Raw genomic sequence first — 20507 nt, 5'->3', positions numbered from 1 at the left:
TTTAATTGATTTTGCATGGTGTCTAAGGTTTCTTAGCTTCGGCAAAGGTATGTTTTCCAGTGGACTGTATTTCATTTCAAAGATATTTAATATTTCAAAGGAAAATTAACTACATTTTTGGACTCTTAAATAAATCACCATATCACATTTCATAACATGCAAAAAGAAAATTTGAAAGACGTATGATATTCCTAATGAATTATATAATTTCAAGAAAAACAAGCAGGATACAAAAATGATTAGGTCTTGGTTTGTTTGTTTGGAGGAGGAAAAGGGACATGGACTAATTTAATGAGAAATTCATACTTTCTTATGAAGTATATAAAGGTCATTAATATATCACTATATCCTATCTCCTATGGCAGTGAAAGTATATTTTGTTGACTGTGACCAGGAATACTACAACCAAAATGATAATTTTAAAGTCAAGGACTTCACATTTATAGATGATTTCTAAACTTTAATTGTTTGTCTTCTTCATGCTGAAAATTATTTTATAATATCTAAGAATAAACTGAGGAATTCTCTAAAAATATTTGCAAAAGAATAAGATGAAAGGTATGGGAAAAAGTTAGGTAACATGGATAGTTCTATGGATTTCAAAATTAATTTAATGCATGCCACAAAGGGACAAAATTAACAAGCACAAAGGAAAAGAGACAAAATAAAATATATAAAATAAAAAAATATCTTAAACTTGTAAAAGACATGAACCTTTGACTGAAAAGTCCACACAGAAAGTCAGGTAAGATTAATACTTTTAAAGATTTCCACCTAGATAAATCCAGATAAAATTTAGAACCCTAAAATTCTGCATCAGGAAAACAAAATAATATCTTAAAGAGTACAATTTAGATAGGCATCAGTCACAGACACATACTAGAATATGTTAAATATAGATTAAGTGGATGCCTTCTAATACCTGAAGAAAAAATTTTTGAACTTAGAATTCCAAACTCTGTCTCAGTCAGTGTGAAAAAAAAAAAATCTCCTTAGACATAAAAGAAACCAGGGATTTACTTCCAAAATATTCTTCCTAAAAGAATTACTCAAGTTTTTAGTGAGACAAATAGAGAAACAAAATAAAACAAAAGATCAGTTATCAGTTGTGTTCACCAAATGCTAGAAATATGGAAAACAAGGCAGGTGTGTAAAGTAATAGAAATAGAAATTCTCTTTTATTTCTAGTTTTCTGTGAAAGTTTATCATAAACTGGTGTTGGATTTTGTAAAATACGTTCTCTGTGTTTATTGAAACGATTTTGTGGTTTTGCTCTGTATTCTTTCAGTATGGTGTATTATATAAGTTGTTATTTTTGGATCTTAAACTGACCTTGCATATCTGGGAGAAATACCAGTTGGTTGTAGTTTATAATTCTTTTTCTGTGTTGCTGGATTTAGTTTGTTAATGCTTTGTTGAGAATTTTTGCATCTTTACTAATAAAGATAATTTCTAGTTTTATTTTCTCATAACATCTTAGTCTGACTTTTGTATCAGGGTACTTCTGGCCTCATAGAATGAGTTGGGATGTATTCTTTCTCTCTTTTCTAGAAGAATTTAGGAAGAATTGGTATTATTTTCTCTTAATTTTTTTTTTTTTTGATAGACTTCACCAGGTAAATATCAGAGCCTGGGTTTTGCTATGTGGGACAGCTTTAAATTACTAATTCAATTTCTTTATGTGATCTGTTTATTATAGATTTGCAAGATGTAAAGGAGCCTGTGTCAGAATATAAATCAATTCACTGCTTCCTTCTTTGAGAAAGTTTTGCTGTGAAAAATATTTTAAGTCAGCTACCTAAAGAGTGTGCTTAATGAAGTAACTGGTTTACAATCTGGTGCACGCTCCTTGTCATCACTGACAATAACAAATATTTCATGGATGAGTACCTGACCATGGACTACATTTTGAACAGCAATAATCTACAGTATGAAGATTAATCAAGACACTGGTAACAAATCAATAACCTGAACTATTTAACTCCATAAAGTAAGGATTTATTATGTTATGCTGGGCTCCATTTTCTTAGCACATTTAGGCTGCTATTAACACAAATACCATAGACTAGGAGGCTTACAAACAACAGAAAATTATTTCTCACAGTTCTGGAGGCTGGAAAGTACAAGATCAACATGCTGACAGATTAAGTATCTGGTGAAGACCTACTTCCTGGTTCATAAATGGCCATCTTCTTGCTATAATTGCACATAGTAGAAGGGAAAAGGGAGTACTCTGGGGTCTTTATATAGGGCACTGACCCCATTCATTAGGGCTCCATCCTCATGACCTAATCACCTCCCCAAGGCCCCACCTCCACATACCATTACTTTGGGGATTAGGATTTAACATATGAATTTTAGGGGGACACAAATAGTCTACAGCAATCATGGAACCTAAGGATAGGGATATAGACAGGTCTAAGGTAGGGTCTAGAGTAATGAACTGAAAAGTCCTATTAACAATCCAGAAAATACATTTCCTCTCTCAATTTTTTTGCTCTAATCAACTTTCTCAGCTTCTTTTTCACATGGTACAATGTAGCCACCTCAAAGTACTAAGTTACATATTTTGGTTTCATTCCAGCATGGATAGGTGTCTATTTGTCCCTATGATGATCACTTCTTATAAATGGGCATTATAATATAGTACAAACATGTTTAGGGGCTCCAATATTGAGGATGCAAGAGGCATGCAGCAGAGAAGGTAGTCTGGCAGACACTGCCAAAGTGTGTCCTATTTATAATCTGATATGATTGCTCTTAAAAATTACTTTTGGGATGAGTTTGAAAAACTTGTGGCACATTACTTTGAATGTGTCCAGTGCTGGTAAATCTTTCAGGGAAAAATTCACTTTTCAGACAGCCATATTTTTAAACTTGTCATTTGAATCCATTGGGTTTTTGGTCTGAGTATGTAGCCTTTAGCCAAAAAAATAAGGTGACAGTATCAATAATTAGTCTGATATCTTGTGTTGATTGTAAATTATCTGCAGAACTTACTAAAGAAGATTCTCAAAATGTATGAGTGATGGAGGAATGTATAAACTCCCAACCCAAGTATATAATTTAAAAAACAATGTTTATTCAGATATATGTGTTATTCATTAATATTTGTTATTCATTATATTCATGAATTCCAGGTCACAAACAGTAGATGTGAATAAATAGTGCTTAATTAACAGAAGGGAGGGTTGGTTAAAAAATATGTATGTATATTCATATGTAATTATATATATATACATATACATATGTGTGTAGTATACAAATATATACACATATATGTGTACATATATATAATATATATGTCACCTCATTAGCATAGCAAAGATACTCCTATCACTGAGGACATTTCAAAGGTTTTAGGAGTTGTCTACCAGAAACTGGGAACAATGACCAAATATAATTTTTATATACCACAGAAGTCCATTGTAATTCTTATCCTTGTTCTTCTCTAGGTAAGGTGTATTTTTTCTTTGGCTTCTCTCAAGAATTTCTTTTTCTTCAGTTTTCTGCAGTTTGAATATGCTATGCTTACATATGGGGTTTTTGGTCTTTATACTGCTTGCTGTTCTCTGAACTTTCTACATCTGTGGTTTGTTGTCTGTCATTAATTTTAAAATGTTCTTGGAGTAACTATTCCAAACATTTCAGTTTCTCTGTTATCTTTTGTTTCCCCTTCTGGTATTATAATTACACATATATTACACCTTCTGAAGTTGTCTCACAGTTTTTGGATATTCTATTTTTTTTAAATTATTTTTCTCTTTGCATTTCAATTTGGGGACCTTCATACTTTCAAGCTTACGTGAATGAGTTAATTCCACAAAGAAAAAAGTTAGATCATTGTATCATGGTTCTATTTATATCCATTTTACTGTCTCTGAAGAAAAAACCTAAAACACTATTGATTTACTCCGTGTATTTATGGGTTCAGAGAATTAAAGGCATACAAATTTTGCACATGTTGTCAGTGAGCAACATGTTTTATTAGTGTTGAGCAGAAAAACTATAGTATGGAAATACAATAATACAATATCTATCTGATATTTTTATTTCAATAAACTAAAATTGATATACATACAAAATAAACAACACACACATATACACATGCATACACATATTTCTTAACTAGATTTATCCAGAGGGAAAGAGGAGCAGATTTCCAAATTTGGAACCCGGAGAATTTAGATCCTTATGCAGTGACGGTATGACCTAGAATTCTTTTTCTTCTGTTTAAGAATCTTTGGGTTAATTCAAATTTGAAAAGCCCAGAATAAAATGAAGTTTAGTGATTTATGATAAATCTTAGCAGCAAAGTTCATTTTTGCAAGGACAAAAAAAGGGCAACTAAGAGGAAAGTATTTTCAGATACTGAACAATCAGCAATTTAAGCAAAATCTGTCAAAACCAGATTTGGTTTTGACAATCCATCCTAAATAGACTTGTTTTGTATTCCTATCTCTGGCTTCAAAATAACAGTACAACTGAAACAGTGTAGTCTTCTATAAAGGGTAGACTCTCTTTGTTGTAGCATGAAAAAATAGTGAGGGAGATGAAATAATTTAATTCTATTCTCAATGAACTGAATTCGAGTAAATTCATTTATTATTAATATCCAACATAATTATTATGGTTACTTCAAGGGACATAAACAAACAAAGTATATCTTTAAATTCCATTTCTAAAAGACTTTTTGGAGGGCGATTCTTCTTTATTATGTTTGAAAACTGGCTATTATTTTAGTTTTATGTTTAAAAAGTCTGAACCCCTTACAAATTCTTCAAAATAGATTCTAGTCTGTACTGATTATGTCACACAACAAAGTTTAAGCAAAGAATTTGAACAATGTAAAAATTCTGTTAGTAACCAAAGAAAAAGAATACAAGAGAACAGCTTTTTATATTCAAAGCAGGTGTTATCTTTTATTGATGTAGAAATTATCTTGAAGGAAATGAACATCATAGTATTGGCCAGGTTAGTTGAGAATTAATTTTGAAATTGAAGAAAACCAAAGTAGAGAGGGCAGTGTTGCTAAGAAAAGATCCAGCAGTCTCTTGTTAGAAGATCAAGGCAGGGAAGTGTTGTAAGTGAGTGTTCCTTGGAGTGGTAGAGTAGGCTAACTTAACAAGGGACTTTTACACTTCAAGGGAAGGGCAGTGAGTGCAATTCTGCCAAGCAGGTTGATAATTAAACTTAACAGCAAGTCACAAATATAGTTCTCTCTTTCCCAGGCTATAGACAGAGAGATGATGCCTAAGAGGTCTACAACCAGAATAGTGCTAAAATAAATCAAACTTTTTAGAACAATAATCACAGAGAATTAGGAAGAAATTTAGCTTTTTGTACAGGCTCAATGCACAGAATTTAAAACCATAATTAGGTTTTTTGAAGTAGAAAAAATAATAATAGCTTATTTGTAATGTCTGAAAAATTTTTATCTGTGTCTGTTAGAGAAGTATTATTCCAAATGATATTTCTATATTATCAATTTTAGCTATTTAAGTTATCCTATAGGTTATCCTGCTACAGTTTAAAACACTTTGTCATTACGAAACAAGGCCGGTGTTACTATCATTTGTGAAATTTAGTTGGTTTTATCTGTCTCCCAAGTACAGCTTTTACCTTTTACTAGACTCACTCTTATTTTGCAATATTTACTACATAAAATTACAGCTATTTGAAGAGCTCTGGGACATGCATTCAAATAAACAAGCACTTATCTGAATATCCTTCAAAATAATTTTTGAAGTAAATTCAGTGATATAACTGGGATTATTATAATTCTTGTGATATGTTAGAATTTCCACATATTTGCCAACTTAGCATGTTGAATCTATGCTTGCTTGTCAAGATCTGGAATAGACCTTGTAAATTTGCAAGAGAATAATGAATATCTTCAAATATCTAGATAGCAAACTGTGGCATTTGCTTATTTCCGTGGTGTAAACCCACCCACTATGGCCAATTTCAAGCTACTCATGAGTCATCACTGAACAGAGTTGGGAATAGATGTGCACACAGTTGAACACAATTCATTATACAGTGTTTCCACCTTACCAATATAATAGACAAAAATAAGTCTGAACATATATAATATTAATTTATTTTTTAATAATGGCTATATTTAATAAGTGGCTCACAAAATGCCTAAAAATTTGGTCATTAGCTCTCACAAGCTGGTAGGAGCTGGCTCCAGCATATCACCAGCTATCTCAATTAATCTGCAAGCTTCCTTGTCCTTTCCTTCCTTTCTATATTCACATTGTGATTAGTTGGAATTTGCCTAAAATACTTCCTCAAATTATCAGCTGCCCCAATAATGCCCTCTTCTATTTTGCTATTTCCAGTGTTCACAATTGATTTTAATAATTATTGAGCAAACCAGGATGTGCTAATATTGTATAAAGCCAGCACAGTCACACACATATCAACTAATTAGAGCTGCTAGATGATTGAGACAGCTGCTTCTCCTGAATAATCAGCTCATTGGATATTGATATTTTGCCAATAGATGGCTTAAAAGGTATGTCTTGGAGCCACTATTTGGGTAAATACACAACTCATTATGTACATATAGGTAAATTGAATGACTTGATCTTGATCAAAAACAAACAAAAAATAGTTTATAGCTAAGAGTCAATTATCAGTGGAGGAATGAGATCTGTCCTCATGCTGTAGCTTATTGACTTAATCAATTTGCTTTTTGGAATTCTCCGAGAGATAAAAACACTCACAGCAGTTTGGCTAATACCCCACTGCTTCAGCTAAATAACAGTGCCAGAATCTATGAGTTATAATGTAACATTAAGGAGTATAAAGACAGTTATTCTCCAGAGGATGTTTCAAAATCACAGTGAAGTAACAAGCAATTCGTTGAGGATCCTTCCCCACCAGTTGCCAAAGCATTAGCATTCCATCTGCCAGGCAGTGGGATTAGCATATCCCCAGTGAAGTTGTTAATGGCAACTTTCAGAAGACTAAATCAGTGCTTTGTAAAATCTCTAGGAAATCATGTTGAACACTGTATTAACGTCTTTCTTTAGATATATATTACGTTAGCCTTTTTTCTTATTGCTTACTTATATTCATTTGTTTCAGCATCTATTAGATGATGAATGGCAGCACCACTAGACACTGGAACTTTTTTCTTTTTTCCACTTGAGCAATTGAAAGCAATGTTATATTTACCCCTGTTAGAAATAGCCCAAGAGAATTGATATTGTTTTAAGTCAAGTTTTGGCAAAAGCTTTATCCAAACTGAAGCATTTTGAAGAATAGGGGATGCACTGTGCAGGACTTTTCTGGGCTTGCATGTTCACAATGCCTGATACTTTCATCAACCTCCATTGATTCATAGCTATGATCTTTGAAAGTTATTTGCAATGTGTGCTAGCAAAAGTACTTCCTATGGTGTTTGTCCTGAAAAATGCCTTTTTATAAATGTTTTCTAACATTTCAAACACACGAGACTAAGTCGAAGACTCCATATCTCACTGGTTAGAAACATGGTTGATCAAAATTAAGGCTGCAAAAAATAGTCTATGTCTACTTTTAGATTAGGAGAATGTTTCCCTGCTAGGTGCACTCTGGGAATATTAATTAAAGATAGGAAGCAAGATCAGAGTGGTGGATTTTGTAAATTAATAACCCCAGGCTAGCACTATTAGGGTTTTGTATGCAAACAGTCTGAGAGAGTTATGAGACGGCTTTATTGTTTTAATAAAGAATTACAAACATCTGGCAGTTTATAAAAAGTTCTTTAGTCTCTATGTTTTGTTTCTCTTCATCCTGCTCCTTTTTTTTGGCACCAAAATTACTTTAGATGTTTTTGATCTCAGAAAGTTATTAATGTCTGTTTATCTCAACCAATTTTTATAAAACAAAGGAAATACTGTTTTATATTTCTTTCAAGACAGATGCATAATTTATAGCCAATAGATTCAGCCTAATTTCTTTTAAATAGAAGGCATACTTATTTTTTGTGTATTGTTTCTTATTTCAAGCAAACAATTGCAAATTATTCCATTTAGTGTAATACTACTTCAGTGACAAACAAGTGTATGATGGCTTAATAAATAAGACAATAGCTTATTTCTTGCTTTCCTAAAGTTCTGATTGTGAATGGCTCTTCTCTAAGATAGGACACATATTCTTCCCATCTTGCTGCTGTACCATCATCAACATATGGCTTCCAAGATCATTTTGCCCATCTGCATGAGGCCAACTAAAGAGGAAAGTGGATAAAGAATCCCATGTAGAAGGCTTGGAAGTGAAATACCTCTGCTGGAAGTTATATACCTTTGTTCACATTCCATTTGCTAGAACTGAGTCATTTGACTATGCCTAACCAAAAGGAAAGTTAGGAAAAATAGCTCAATTTGTTCATAACTTAAAAAGGAAATGGATCTGGTGATCATCTAGCAATCTTTACCATGGTAAATTATAGAATAATACCAGGTCACTATGAAATGAAATGATGCATTCTATGAACTTTAGCATATTAATGTTTGCCAGTACAGTGAAACAATGCTTCTTAAATATTCAAGCTACAATTCTAAAAAGGAAATAAATAAAGGTATATATACATATATATTACCTTTCCTTTTGTTCACATTAAAGTGACGTAAATTCCTTTGTACTGATATTCATTCATTCACTTATTCATTCAGTATACTAAAATAGCCAGGTTTTATATTTTGCCTTTTTTTTCAATGCTGTTTTTTACCACTTTGTTTCTATTAATGGACCATGTATTAGCAATCTTGAAAACATTAAAGGTATAAATAAGAAGGTATTATAGTTCTGCAATCTTAAAATATGAATAATACTTTGAATATAAATTTAATGCTATTTCAAATCCTAGAGGAATTTAGTATGCTAATCTTATCTTCTTAAATTGTCTGACTTATCTGTATTTTATGCTAGTATAATCTTTCTATACTTAGCACAATATACACTTTCATGTACTATTAGAGAACATTATGAAGGACAAATAAAATTATTATTAGTCAGAAAATTGATTAATAGTAGAAAGAAGACATGGAACATTTTATCTTTAGCTACTAATCTGGATGCTCATAATAAGTGAAATTTACTTCATCACTTGAGGAAAATGACTCCTAACTAGCCACTGTATTTCCATTCTTTGTATCACCCTCTTAAAGTCAATGAATTAGAAAGGTAACTAAGGATGAAACCTCTAAAATGTTCTTCCATTCATAATATCCAACACTGGATACTTATCCAACATTTTGCATATGTTTTCTTTCTTGTGATTTATAGGGCTTGTGTTTAATTAGAAAGCATCTCTCCCAATCTAAAGAGATGGTTACAGATGAATCAATTATTATGAGCAGAGACTGGAATACAGGTAAATGAAGGAGCCCTTGAACAATATTGCTCATAACTGGTTGTTGTAGGCTGAATAATTGCCCCTAAATATATCCATGTCTTTGCCACATATGGAGTCATAAACCAAGGAAAATAGGCAACACTTGCACAGGCAAGGAAACAGATTGTCACCTAGAGCCTCAAAGACAAACCACCCCACTGACACCTAGACTTTAGACGAGTGACATTGATTTTCGATTCTGATTTCCAGAGTAATAGATTAAGTTTTTGTTGTTTTTAGCCACTAAGTTTGTAGTAATTTGTTAAAGTGGCTATAGGAAATGAATGCACTGGTATATAGCCAGATATCTATGCTGTAATTGGGAGAGACTGAGTCAATTCCTTTCCTACAGCAGTGGCTTAATACCGTGCCATATTTACTGCTCAGATGTTTAAGAGGATGAGAAAGTCGAAGGTAATAATATGTGCTTTTGCGACATTTGAGAATATTAGTGGCCAGATGTTAGTGAATAATAAGGCTAGGAAGAGGCAGGGGATTAAAGAAGAAAATCATGAACAACAAAAGCCAAGAGTAAACTATGTTTTTCTTTCTGAATGGGATTTCCTACTTAGTTTCTGCTGCCCACAGAACTACTGTCTTCCTTATGAAACAGACACTGTTTTCTGCTAAAAACCTGTATCTCTCTTTCTGTCTCTCTCTCACACACACACACACACACACGCACGCACACATGCACAAACACACACACCCCTCATCTCTGAGGAATCAGGTCTAATATCAGAGCTAGCTGAGGCTTTCATATCTAATTTTACAAATGGATATAAATTACTTTGATAAATCTTTGGGCCCCACTCCATAACATACTAGACATGATAGGTGGCACCAAATGTGCCCACACTTAGAATAACATTTCATAAATTCTGGAAGTGTTGATTCTGAACTCATGTACAGGATGTCCTCTCTCCATTTCTTGCCAATCTCTGTCCTTACAAAAATTTTAAAAACTCACAATTACTGATGCCACTGATGACGTTCTTTAGCCATTTTCAAAGCCAAATATTTGATGGTTGTGTTACATCACCTACCATTAAAAAAGAAGCATACACCTTGTAGGCCTCTTTTTGTTGTGGAGGTGACATGTTCCACACCTAGAAATATTGGATGAAATGCAAAGCTGCCAAACTTGAGTTAGGCCTGGAGTAGAAAAGGGCTCAGCAGCAGGTCAAAGCTCCCACGCACGCAGTCCTGCTGCTAGGGCCGTACACTCTACCAGACCTAAGGTGATGGATATGTCAGTGGTGGGAAAAGGTGCTGTGTATTTTGATAGAAAACCTCAGTGGGAGAATTGCAGTGCAGACTCAGGGGGTTTAGAGCAAGATTATGTCATTCATAGTGGGGAATTATACGTTTTCTGAAAAACAGCTCCTGGCCTGTTACTAAGTCTTAGTAGAGACAAAACACTTAACCGTGTTTCCAGAAATGCCCTTTGTGAACTGCATTTGGTTTTCTCCTAAGTCAAAAAACTGGAGAGGCTCAACAGCAGGGTATGTGAGATGGGGTCTGGGTAGGACCAGAAGGCACAAATAAACTGCATGAGCAGGTGTCCAGAATTCCCATATCATGCACTATATTTACACAGAGTCCTTTCTTTTGTTATAACCTATCGTCATAAGCAGGTTCTGTATAACCAGCTAAAGGAGGATGAAAGAGCCCAAACTTGGTTGACATACATGTTTTCCTGCATCCATGCAAGCCAAAAATGGATGGCAACTGCGTTATAGTCACATGGTGTCCTTGATGGACAGTAGAAAGAGTTGTAGTGTATCTGGTCATCCACTTAGTATAGAAGAAGTGATTTGAGGTGAATATGTAAATTTGTGGGCAGTCATCAATGGCCTGGCTGTTTTGTGAGTGGTCTGGAAGAAAAGGGGATGGAAAATTAGGGACAAAGAATCCTTGGGTAGAAGTGTGTGGGTGTAGACATAGAGTGTGAAGATTTCTATATCACATACTAATATTTACCAGAACATATTCATTGTGAAAGAGGCACTGAATAACCAAATAAACAAGAAAGTTTGGTCAGTTGATGTTAGCCAAACTTCATCCATCAGTCACCATGGAACTGACACAATCAGTACGTGTACAGACTGACCACATTGCCAGAGATTGATGCTACACATGGGCTTAACAGCATGGGCTCCTACTTACAAAAGCTGATTTAACTAAGGTGTCTCTGAATGCCGAATCTTCCAGTAACAGAAACCAGCACTGAGCCCTAAATATGGCACCATTCCTTGCATAGACCAACTTGGTTACTTGTGTGCAAGTCAGTTACGTAAGTCTCCTTTCATCTTGGAAAGGCCAGTGATTTGTCCTAACAAGAATAGTTACAACTCCCCAGTATGAAAGTGCCTTTTCTGTCCAGAGTGTCAGCAAGCATTACTAACCATGAGTGATTACATGATGTCTGATCTACAGACTTGGAATCTCACAGAAAATATCATTTGACCGAAGGACCCACATCATAAAACAAAAGCAATATAGGAATGAGCCCATGACCATGGGATCCTCTATTCATATTGTATTCTGCACCAGAGGCAGACAGACTCATAGAAGGCACAGCTGAAGTATCAGTTAAGAGGCGATATTCTGCAGAGATGGGAGTGTCATCCTTCATTTAGCAGTGATCTGAGAATCGAAACAATTACACAGCATACTCTAGATTAACATGACTTTAGTGTTCCATTATCTTCACCAATTTAACTTTACAATTCCAGAAAACATTTGTCCAGGAAGATAAAAAGGTAAGTTACTTTACTGTTTATACCAGGAATTTCCTGAAAGATCCATAAACTCTCCAATAGAAAAGGAACAAACAACAATTTACACTCGAAGACTCTTTGGACTCCTTGCCTCAGTATCTTTACCCTCCTATGTCCACCAATGTTAAACTATTATGTCATGATCCTTACCCAGTCCTAACCAAGTCTCTATGTTTGAAAGACCTGCCTTAGAAGAAACTTCAAAATCTCAGTATCTAGTCTTTGTACTTCCTTCCCTGATATGATACTAAGATTTTATTAAGGTAGTATTCTTCTTTACTATGATAAGCAATAATCTCAGCTTTACTTTTCAATAGGTTTTTTCATTGGTATTTTGGGAGCTGGCAATCAACAGATGTTTGACTGTACAGAAGCTTCGAATTTACTTCATAATGAAATTGAGGTATACACTATATATAAATTTCTTATATTTTCTTTAAATATTTTTCTTCCTATTCTATCGTTAAGCATGTGTTAGGTATAAAATGTATAGATAAATGAATCTCATACCTCCAGTGTTTGTGCAGATGCAGGATCTGAATTTGCCAGCTTCCTTGTCAAACGTTATTTGCTCCAAGAAGTGCTATTGAGATAAAAACCTTTGGTTATATTTACAATGGCACATCTAAAGCAACCTGAACATATGTAGAAAATAAAAATAATCATAAATAACAGATGCCAGATACAGATTTTCTAGGAATAGTGCTAGAATGCATGTATAACTGCCTAATAACTTTGCTGTTTAAGGATGAATAGTTTTCTTTAGACATGTACAGGGACTTCACAATTTCTATTTATTAATTTTAATAAGAATAGGTGACAAAAGTGTTACGAATTTGGTACATTAGCCATGAAAAATTCCAGGGATGGTCATTCTCTTAATATGATTTGAGGTCCTTTCTGCTAGACCATTCATTTATGCATTGCTGTGACTGGCCTTTGTAAATCTGAGAAAGTCCTGAGAGATATGATATTCCTTTCTATTGGCAGATTTCTCTCAGTAGTGAGGAATGAAGAACTAATTGGTAAATGGTTCTGATAAATGACCTTTATCTAGACATTCATTTTATTCTTTTTTTTTTTAACCTAGGAAGAGAAATATTTTATTAAAATTGAATAAAACTTTTTTATTGCTAATGTAAATAAAGAAGAACACCTCAATTATCAAGATTACAAAAATAGTGCATATAAATCCATTGATGTAGTAATTTTCAAAAGGAAAAAAATATGTTTTATATATGATGAGTCAGGTAAATCTAAAATCAAAATAACACAAAGCAAATGTGTTGTATTTTTCCTCCTGCTATTATACAAAAGTATATGAAATTTAAAAATATAAAGAAAAGAAATACCTAGGACAGAGGTATTATGCTTTTTTATGATAAGCTGTTATATTTGTCAGTTAATAGCCTAAGCCAGTTGTTCTCAAAGCCTGACCCCTGCATCAGCAACTTCAACATCACTTGGGAATTTGTTTAAAAGACAAATTCTCAGACTCTACCACAAACTTACAGAATCAGAAATTTGGGGAATAGGGCCCAACAAACTGTGAGTTTACAAGCCCTCCAATATAATTCTAATATACACTAGCCTAGGAAAAAATTTGTTTATGTTGTGCAAACACAGATCAATCAGTAACTATTTGGTAACTATTATTTGCCCAGAGAGTAAAAACAAAAAAGGTATGTATTTGGAAATAAGAAAGCGGTGTATTAAAATATAAACCTAAGTAGTGCTACACTGAGCACCTCAGTTCCCTCATCTTAAACATGTATGGAACTAAATAATCTCTCAGTTTCCTTCCATTTCTAAGAATCTGTAATCATTTGACTGAAGTAATAACCAAATAAAATGTTATTGTAAGCATAATTAATGGAAAAAAATGTCTATAGCTTAACATGAAATGATGACTCTTAGTGGGGAGAGGTTGAATCAAGAGCTGAAGAAAGGGTAAAATTTGCATACACTTAGAAAAGAGGGGCACATTCCAGGTGGGACAAATGTCTTGAGCAAACCCATGGCAGAGGCAAGGAGCAAACATCCAGTGCCCAGGCAGACAGCGAGTTGGGACACGGTGGGAACTAGGGGAGGGAAATCCCCAGGCCCTCACGGCAGGCTGAGAAGTGGGCATGTGTTTCAGAAGCCCATGAGGTTTACAAGCATAGGAGTGCCATGGGATAGCAGTGTTTTGTTGTTGTTTTTGTTGTTATTGCTTAACTCTAATAGATATGGTTGATTGATGCAAGAGAAATGGTAGGAGTCTGTTAAAGGAAGTTGGTGGCAGATAAAAAAAGCCCAAACTACAGTGATTTTTAATGAGATTTGAGAAGTGGAAAAGCAAAGAAAGGACCTAAGGATTTTGATTGTGGGCCTATAGGAAAGGGAAGACTCAATTGTTGTGCCAGTGGTCCTCTGGGTTCCTGTTGGTTGTTTGATTTACTTGTTACTCTGAAAGTCAAATTTATGTGATCTGAAACACAAGTGGAAAAAATCTAGTATATAAACAATACAAAATTGTTGTTTGAATAATTTTTACACTGCAGTGATTTGGAAAGTGTAATATATACATAGTTATTATGTCATTGATTATGTACTTTTATAACCATCAGAATAGCTAAATGTACTGATACTGGAGTCAGATTTATAAATTCAACTCCCACTTTAGTCACTAGCTCCTATATGATCTTAGGCAAATTACTTCATCCTTCTTAGTCTCATTTTCTGTTTCTAAATTTTTTAACGTAATAATAACGCCTATGTCATTGGGTTAGTGTGAGGATTAAATAAGGAAATCGATGTAAAACTTAACAAAGAGGCTGGCACATGGTAAACATTCAGTAAATGTAAACAAGTATCACTGAATTAAGAAAAAAACAGATCAAATGGTAATTAATAATTTCTTACTGGATTAATAAAAAAACTTATGTGTAAAACTTTGCATGAAACATTATTGATATCTATAATTCATCTAGAAAACTTAAAATATGTATTTTGAATGTGTAGTGATCTATAGATATACGAACATGGATGAAATCTGTTTTGCAAAAATTAATTTATCTTTAGTTAATAATTATTGGAAAATATTCTCCAATCTCTTTAGTTATAATTCATAATTTTTGCTTCTTAGACAGCTTTAATTTTTCTGAAAATATGTCCTAATGCATTATGTATTTTTAGATAATTGACTTACATCATTTAAAATATTTAGTTTGACCTAACTGAATGTTCATACTCTTAGTTTTATTATTTAGAATCAATAAATAACTTCACTGATACAGATTTAAAATGTTGTTCTAAGAACATTTCTGACATTTTCACATTTTATTCTTAAATAACAGTGACCTATTCATTAATTTACATCATTACCTCAACAAATAGATTAAATCCTGATTTTATTTCCATTAATACACTTTTTAAAATAGAGGGTACAGCAGATAGATGTTACTGACTTTCTCAATGAAGATGATGTCACTCTATTAACTTAATTTTACTTCTCCAGGGAAGAGACTGCTCCTTGTGCCTTTCTAGTACATTGTCAGCTGGTGGTTTTTCTGGTCTTATATAATAAATCTATTTTAACATGCTCACTTTTCTGAGCCTTCTGCCTGCTTTCTCAGTGCTCTGCATAAGTAGTTCTGACACTTCTGCCTCATTTACTTGGTGCTTCTAAGCTTCAAGGAACAATTTCTTGAAACATATTATGCCTATCTCCAGTATTCTTAATGCATTTTTAAATGTTAAATGATGCATGAGTGCTCCTGTATGAACAATTTCCTATCAGCCTTTGTTTCACCTTCCCTGGTCTAACACTCTCAAAATCCATTTTCTAGCATGTTCTTCAGATTCCTGCCAGTACATATGAGTCTGGACCTGTAGGTCCTTTGTTGTATAATCTTCTTTCCATAGCAGGAACTGTACTTTTCCACTTGAGTTCTGGTGAGACTTGACCCTCCTTATTGGTCTAGAAGCAATAAGTGGAGGTGGAGACACATCAAAGGAAGCCACAAATCATTTTTCAAGGCATTAACTTCAGTGAGGCCTTTCCATAATCTCCAAGTAGCATAAGGCTGTGTTCCTCTAGCAAGGATGGAATCTCCACAGCCTGCTTTAAGTGTCCAGGGATATCTAGGCATTTAAAGATCTCTGGCGGCTCCACCCAAATACCCTGGCTTCAGGGTCTCATTCTTTCCTTATCAGGGCTCAGGTTTCAACATGAGAGACCTGTTATGGCTATAAATTAAGTTTCCTATGAGGTAAATTCCTCTTACAATTAAGACTGATTTTCAACACACACTTACCTCCAGCTATGGAAGATAAGGATTTTCTAAAGTGCTGCCAAGGACATTTTCTGGGTTTCATACTGTACTCTAAATTATTTGATTTGCTAATATATGTCTTTTACTTACTGTCTTGGGACTTCTGTGATGTTAATAATCACCAATAACACAATCTCTGTAACAAACCATCGTATTCATTCTTTCATGTACTAGGGCTATTACATAAACCACTGCTAACCTTCCACCTGTGTTATATCCTAATCCATGCTAGTAATTGAATTGTACAGAATGTTATGGATTATTATCACCTCCGTTACCACCAGCAAGGGGGTCCTCGTTGACATCCTGGCAGCAAGTGATCTAATTCCAGAATCCCATCTTTCACCTTGAGTTCCCTAGATGTGCACTCCAAGAAAAATACTTGATTGCAAGTTAACTGTAGAAAGGATCAGTAACGGAGTGGGAAGTAAAATAAGGACGAAAATAAAAGTAATAAAAGGTGCTTTAATTAGCCAGGTTACCATTGAAGGTAACTGGGAGCTCAGTTTTGAGGGACACCTCTGCTACATGCCCGAGTTGTCCGATCCAAGACTCAAGAGAGCTAGGACATTTAGCCTTCAATTCACTTCTGTCAATGAATGAGTGACAATCACTAAGGACCTAGTCTAAGTCAGTTTCTGCCTGTAAAGTGTATGGGTCTAGAAAGAGTTCTCAGGCAGAAAGAAGGACATCATTGACATATAAAGGAATTGCGGGTTCCAAAGGGATATGAATGGAGCTCCAATAGTGTACACTATACTGGCTGTGTCAAGTTAGAGTAATTTGCAATCTGGAGATCAGTCATCTGGTTTGACACATCCTAAATTAGCAAAAGCTTCCTAAGGATCCCAGAGAAAACGTTGACTTTGGTGTTGGTTACTAGAAAAAAAGAGTATGACAATCCATAGCCAGGTTACCTTTAAAGAAGTAGAGTTCTCAAAGTGGGTGGTACTGGCTCCATGGGACATTTTGGAAAATCTGTGGAGTCTTTTCAGTTAACACAAATGATATGAGGCTTAACCTTATCACTTAGTCATTCCGTAGCAGGGATATAAGTTTTAATGCTCAAGATATTCCCACAAAATTATTTTCTATTTTCCCACAGGACTTTCAAATGTAGATGAAACATGAATAATCAGAGAAAATAATTCTGTAACTTAATTTTATATGCAAACACAAAGCATTTTTTAACATTTTTCAATTTTCCAGAAATCTAGTTACTCTATATATTGAGAGTAGCTTGTTATTTATTTTATTCAAAACTTTTCTAATTTTATTGTTTTGGAAAATTAAATCAATGCTGCTCTGAGAGACCGTATCAACATAACAAAAAACTATATCAGTCTGTATTTTAAAGTTTTAAATTCACAATTACTTTTATTTATACTTATTAACTATTTATTTTAAAATGTTAAGACCTCTGAAAAGTCAACACTCCTCAGTTGAATATTGCCTTGTTTGTCTCAAATCCAAACTTATTCATCATAAGTACAGGACATTTGATGAATGTAATATGTCATCTCATGTACTACTGTCACCTAAGATTTATATTCTGAAATATATATTATTTTATTATATAAATTGCATTAAGATTAGGGCATATATAAATATTTTTGTTTTCAATTTTATCTTATATATTTATAAAAATAGTTTTTAGTGCTCCTTCTACCATCCATTAATGTCTTGGGGTTAAAAATTATTGCTCTAAAATGTTGCCCATCAGTTTTACTTGTGATACTTTTAAAAAATGCACAGGACCAGGTTCCATTTCCTGCAGATTCTGATTTATAATTTCTGGGTTGTGACCTGGGGGAATATGATTGGAATAATTGATAAGGTAGCCTCAACTATAGTATGATATATAAAATTATTGCCAACAATTTAGGCAAAAGGAAAATTCAAAGCTTTTTGTACTCTCTAAAATTAGTTTGTATATAAAATCAGAAACCTCATATTTTCAATGAATCAAAAATAGAACCAACTACTTCACTGTAATTACTTACCAAAAAAAATAAAATAAAATCTACCAACATTTATAAGATACACTTCTTGAGGAAAGAACAGTTTATGTATTACTGAAGTTATATCACTAAGCAAAATAGCTTAATTAATTAAATTGGTCACTTTAAAACTAGATGACATGAAATGATCTTAGAATTATAAAGAGAAGTATATTAGTTTTAAAAAAATGAACTACATGATGATATTTACCTTACTAAAAAAAAAAAAAAAAAAAAGGATTGGTTTCTATCATTACTGTGTAGTAGTAAAAGAATACCATAAGATGGTTCAAAAGTTCAATCTGAATAAACATTTAAGATGCTTGATTCTTGGTTGACTCTTAGCCACCAAACCTTTCAAGTCTGAAAAAGTCAACTGGAATTCTTATAAAAACAGTTGTCTTAGGATATTCTTGGCAGTTTTTTCTTTTTTCTTTTTGTTTATTTTTTTTACCTCAGTTCTGGTGGGCCAGGAAAAAAAAAGGAGATGCACAGTTTTCTTTTAACATCATAATTCTGCTATGTTTTTCTTACCAAGTCAAGTTCAAAAAAAGAAAATAATTTTAAGTTAAAAGTTAAAAACCCACATGCAAAAATCAGGAAATATTCTGGCTCTATGTACTCAAACTTAACTTTCATTCCTCTTTTATTGCTTCTAATTTCCCATCCCCTCCCCACAGCATTTCTAGAAGCAGTGCCCTGCTTTTCCCACTACTTGAACCCAAAAATGGAAAGAGAAGGGTCAGAACATTATCAGTTTAATACTTTTCCTAAATATCACTGAGTGCAGTGATCTGATCAGAAGTGTACCCTCTGATTCTAACTCTGTAATAAGTCCTAGATCATACTTCCAATCTTCTAAAATAATAATGAAAATATAATAATGCTAATAATACTAATCGTTAATATTTATAAGTTCTTGTTAGTGCCAGGAGCTATTCTAAGTGCTTCACATATTAAAACTAGTTAAATTTTAAAAACCTTAAGAGTTTGGTATTTTTATTCCTCTTTTACAGATGAAACACACACACACACACACGCACAAATGAGATCTGTTTAGAGAATCTCATCAAAGATCACTTCACATTCTAACCATTTCAAATTATTTGCACATCCTTTAAAGTATCATACTTTTTTTGAGAGGGCCTTGTCCAAGAGCATTGCAAAAGATGTTCCCTGTGCCTAGAATGCCTTCTCCTCAACCCCTCAGCACCCAGCTAATTCCAATTCAGGCATCATTTTATTGATTTTGTACCCCTCTCCAGATTCATTTAGGTCCTTATTCTTTGTTATCCAACAGTACTTTAAAGATGTCTGTATCATATTTTCTTCAAATGATCAGTGAACTCCAAGGCAGCAATTTCAACGTTTATCAATGCATTACTAGGCACTGAATAGAACTTTTTATGGTAATGGAAATGTTCTGTATCTTTGCTCACCAATACAATATTCCCTAGCCACATGTAGCCACTGAGCACTTGAATTGTGGCTCATGTGGCTACAGAACTGAATTCTTAATTTTATTTATTTATTGACTAATTTAAATTTAAATAGCTACATAGGACAGTGTAGCTCTAGAATACAGCTGACACTCTGTACAGGTGCACAGAGAATGTTAAAAAAATGAATGTGTGAATGAAGGAATAAATTAATAAATTGAAATGACTCCAAGCCATTTGAGTAAAGAATGGAGATAGGAAAAAAACTAGAGGTAGGAAGATACGTTAGAAAGCTACCTCAGACTTTTTGTCCATCTATGCCACTTATACTCAGTCATAAACATCAGTCTTGTGGTAGAAGAGATGATGAAAAAAAAAGTGAAGTTAAACTCATGATAGCAGCACAGTTTCACCATTCTAAGATTATTTGACTTTAAAAGTGACTTCAGGTCAGGAAAAAAAGAGACAAGTATGGTTTTCTATATTTGCTACCATCAGTATTCAGGCTTGCATATTTGTATAAATTATTTCCATTAGAACTTCAGATCATTATTTCAAAGTTTCTTTCCGATGGCATA

At 33.6% G+C, this 20507-nt stretch overlaps 1 protein-coding gene across 3 annotated transcripts in view; it reads right to left on the bottom strand.

Annotated features, from left to right (window-relative positions):
• Positions 1-20507, bottom strand: part of LOC309663212 (uncharacterized protein) — a 499391-nt gene that overhangs the window by 220812 nt on the left and 258072 nt on the right. For all 3 annotated transcript variants that reach the window (XR_014265151.1, XR_014265152.1, XM_082466834.1), the window contains one exon: positions 12685-12757. Coding sequence is in view for 1 of the 3 variants with exons in the window: in XM_082466834.1 (XP_082322960.1) it covers positions 12685-12757 (73 nt within the window). In the remaining 2 variants the exon portion in view is untranslated. The remainder of the gene's footprint in view (positions 1-12684; positions 12758-20507) is intronic.

This window comes from Balaenoptera physalus (assembly GCF_965194825.1).
Source record: "Balaenoptera physalus genome assembly, chromosome: 6".
Taxonomy (NCBI): Eukaryota; Metazoa; Chordata; class Mammalia; order Artiodactyla; family Balaenopteridae; genus Balaenoptera; species Balaenoptera physalus.
Note: the sequence above shows the minus strand (reverse complement) of the source record. Positions and strands in the feature narration are given on the sequence as shown.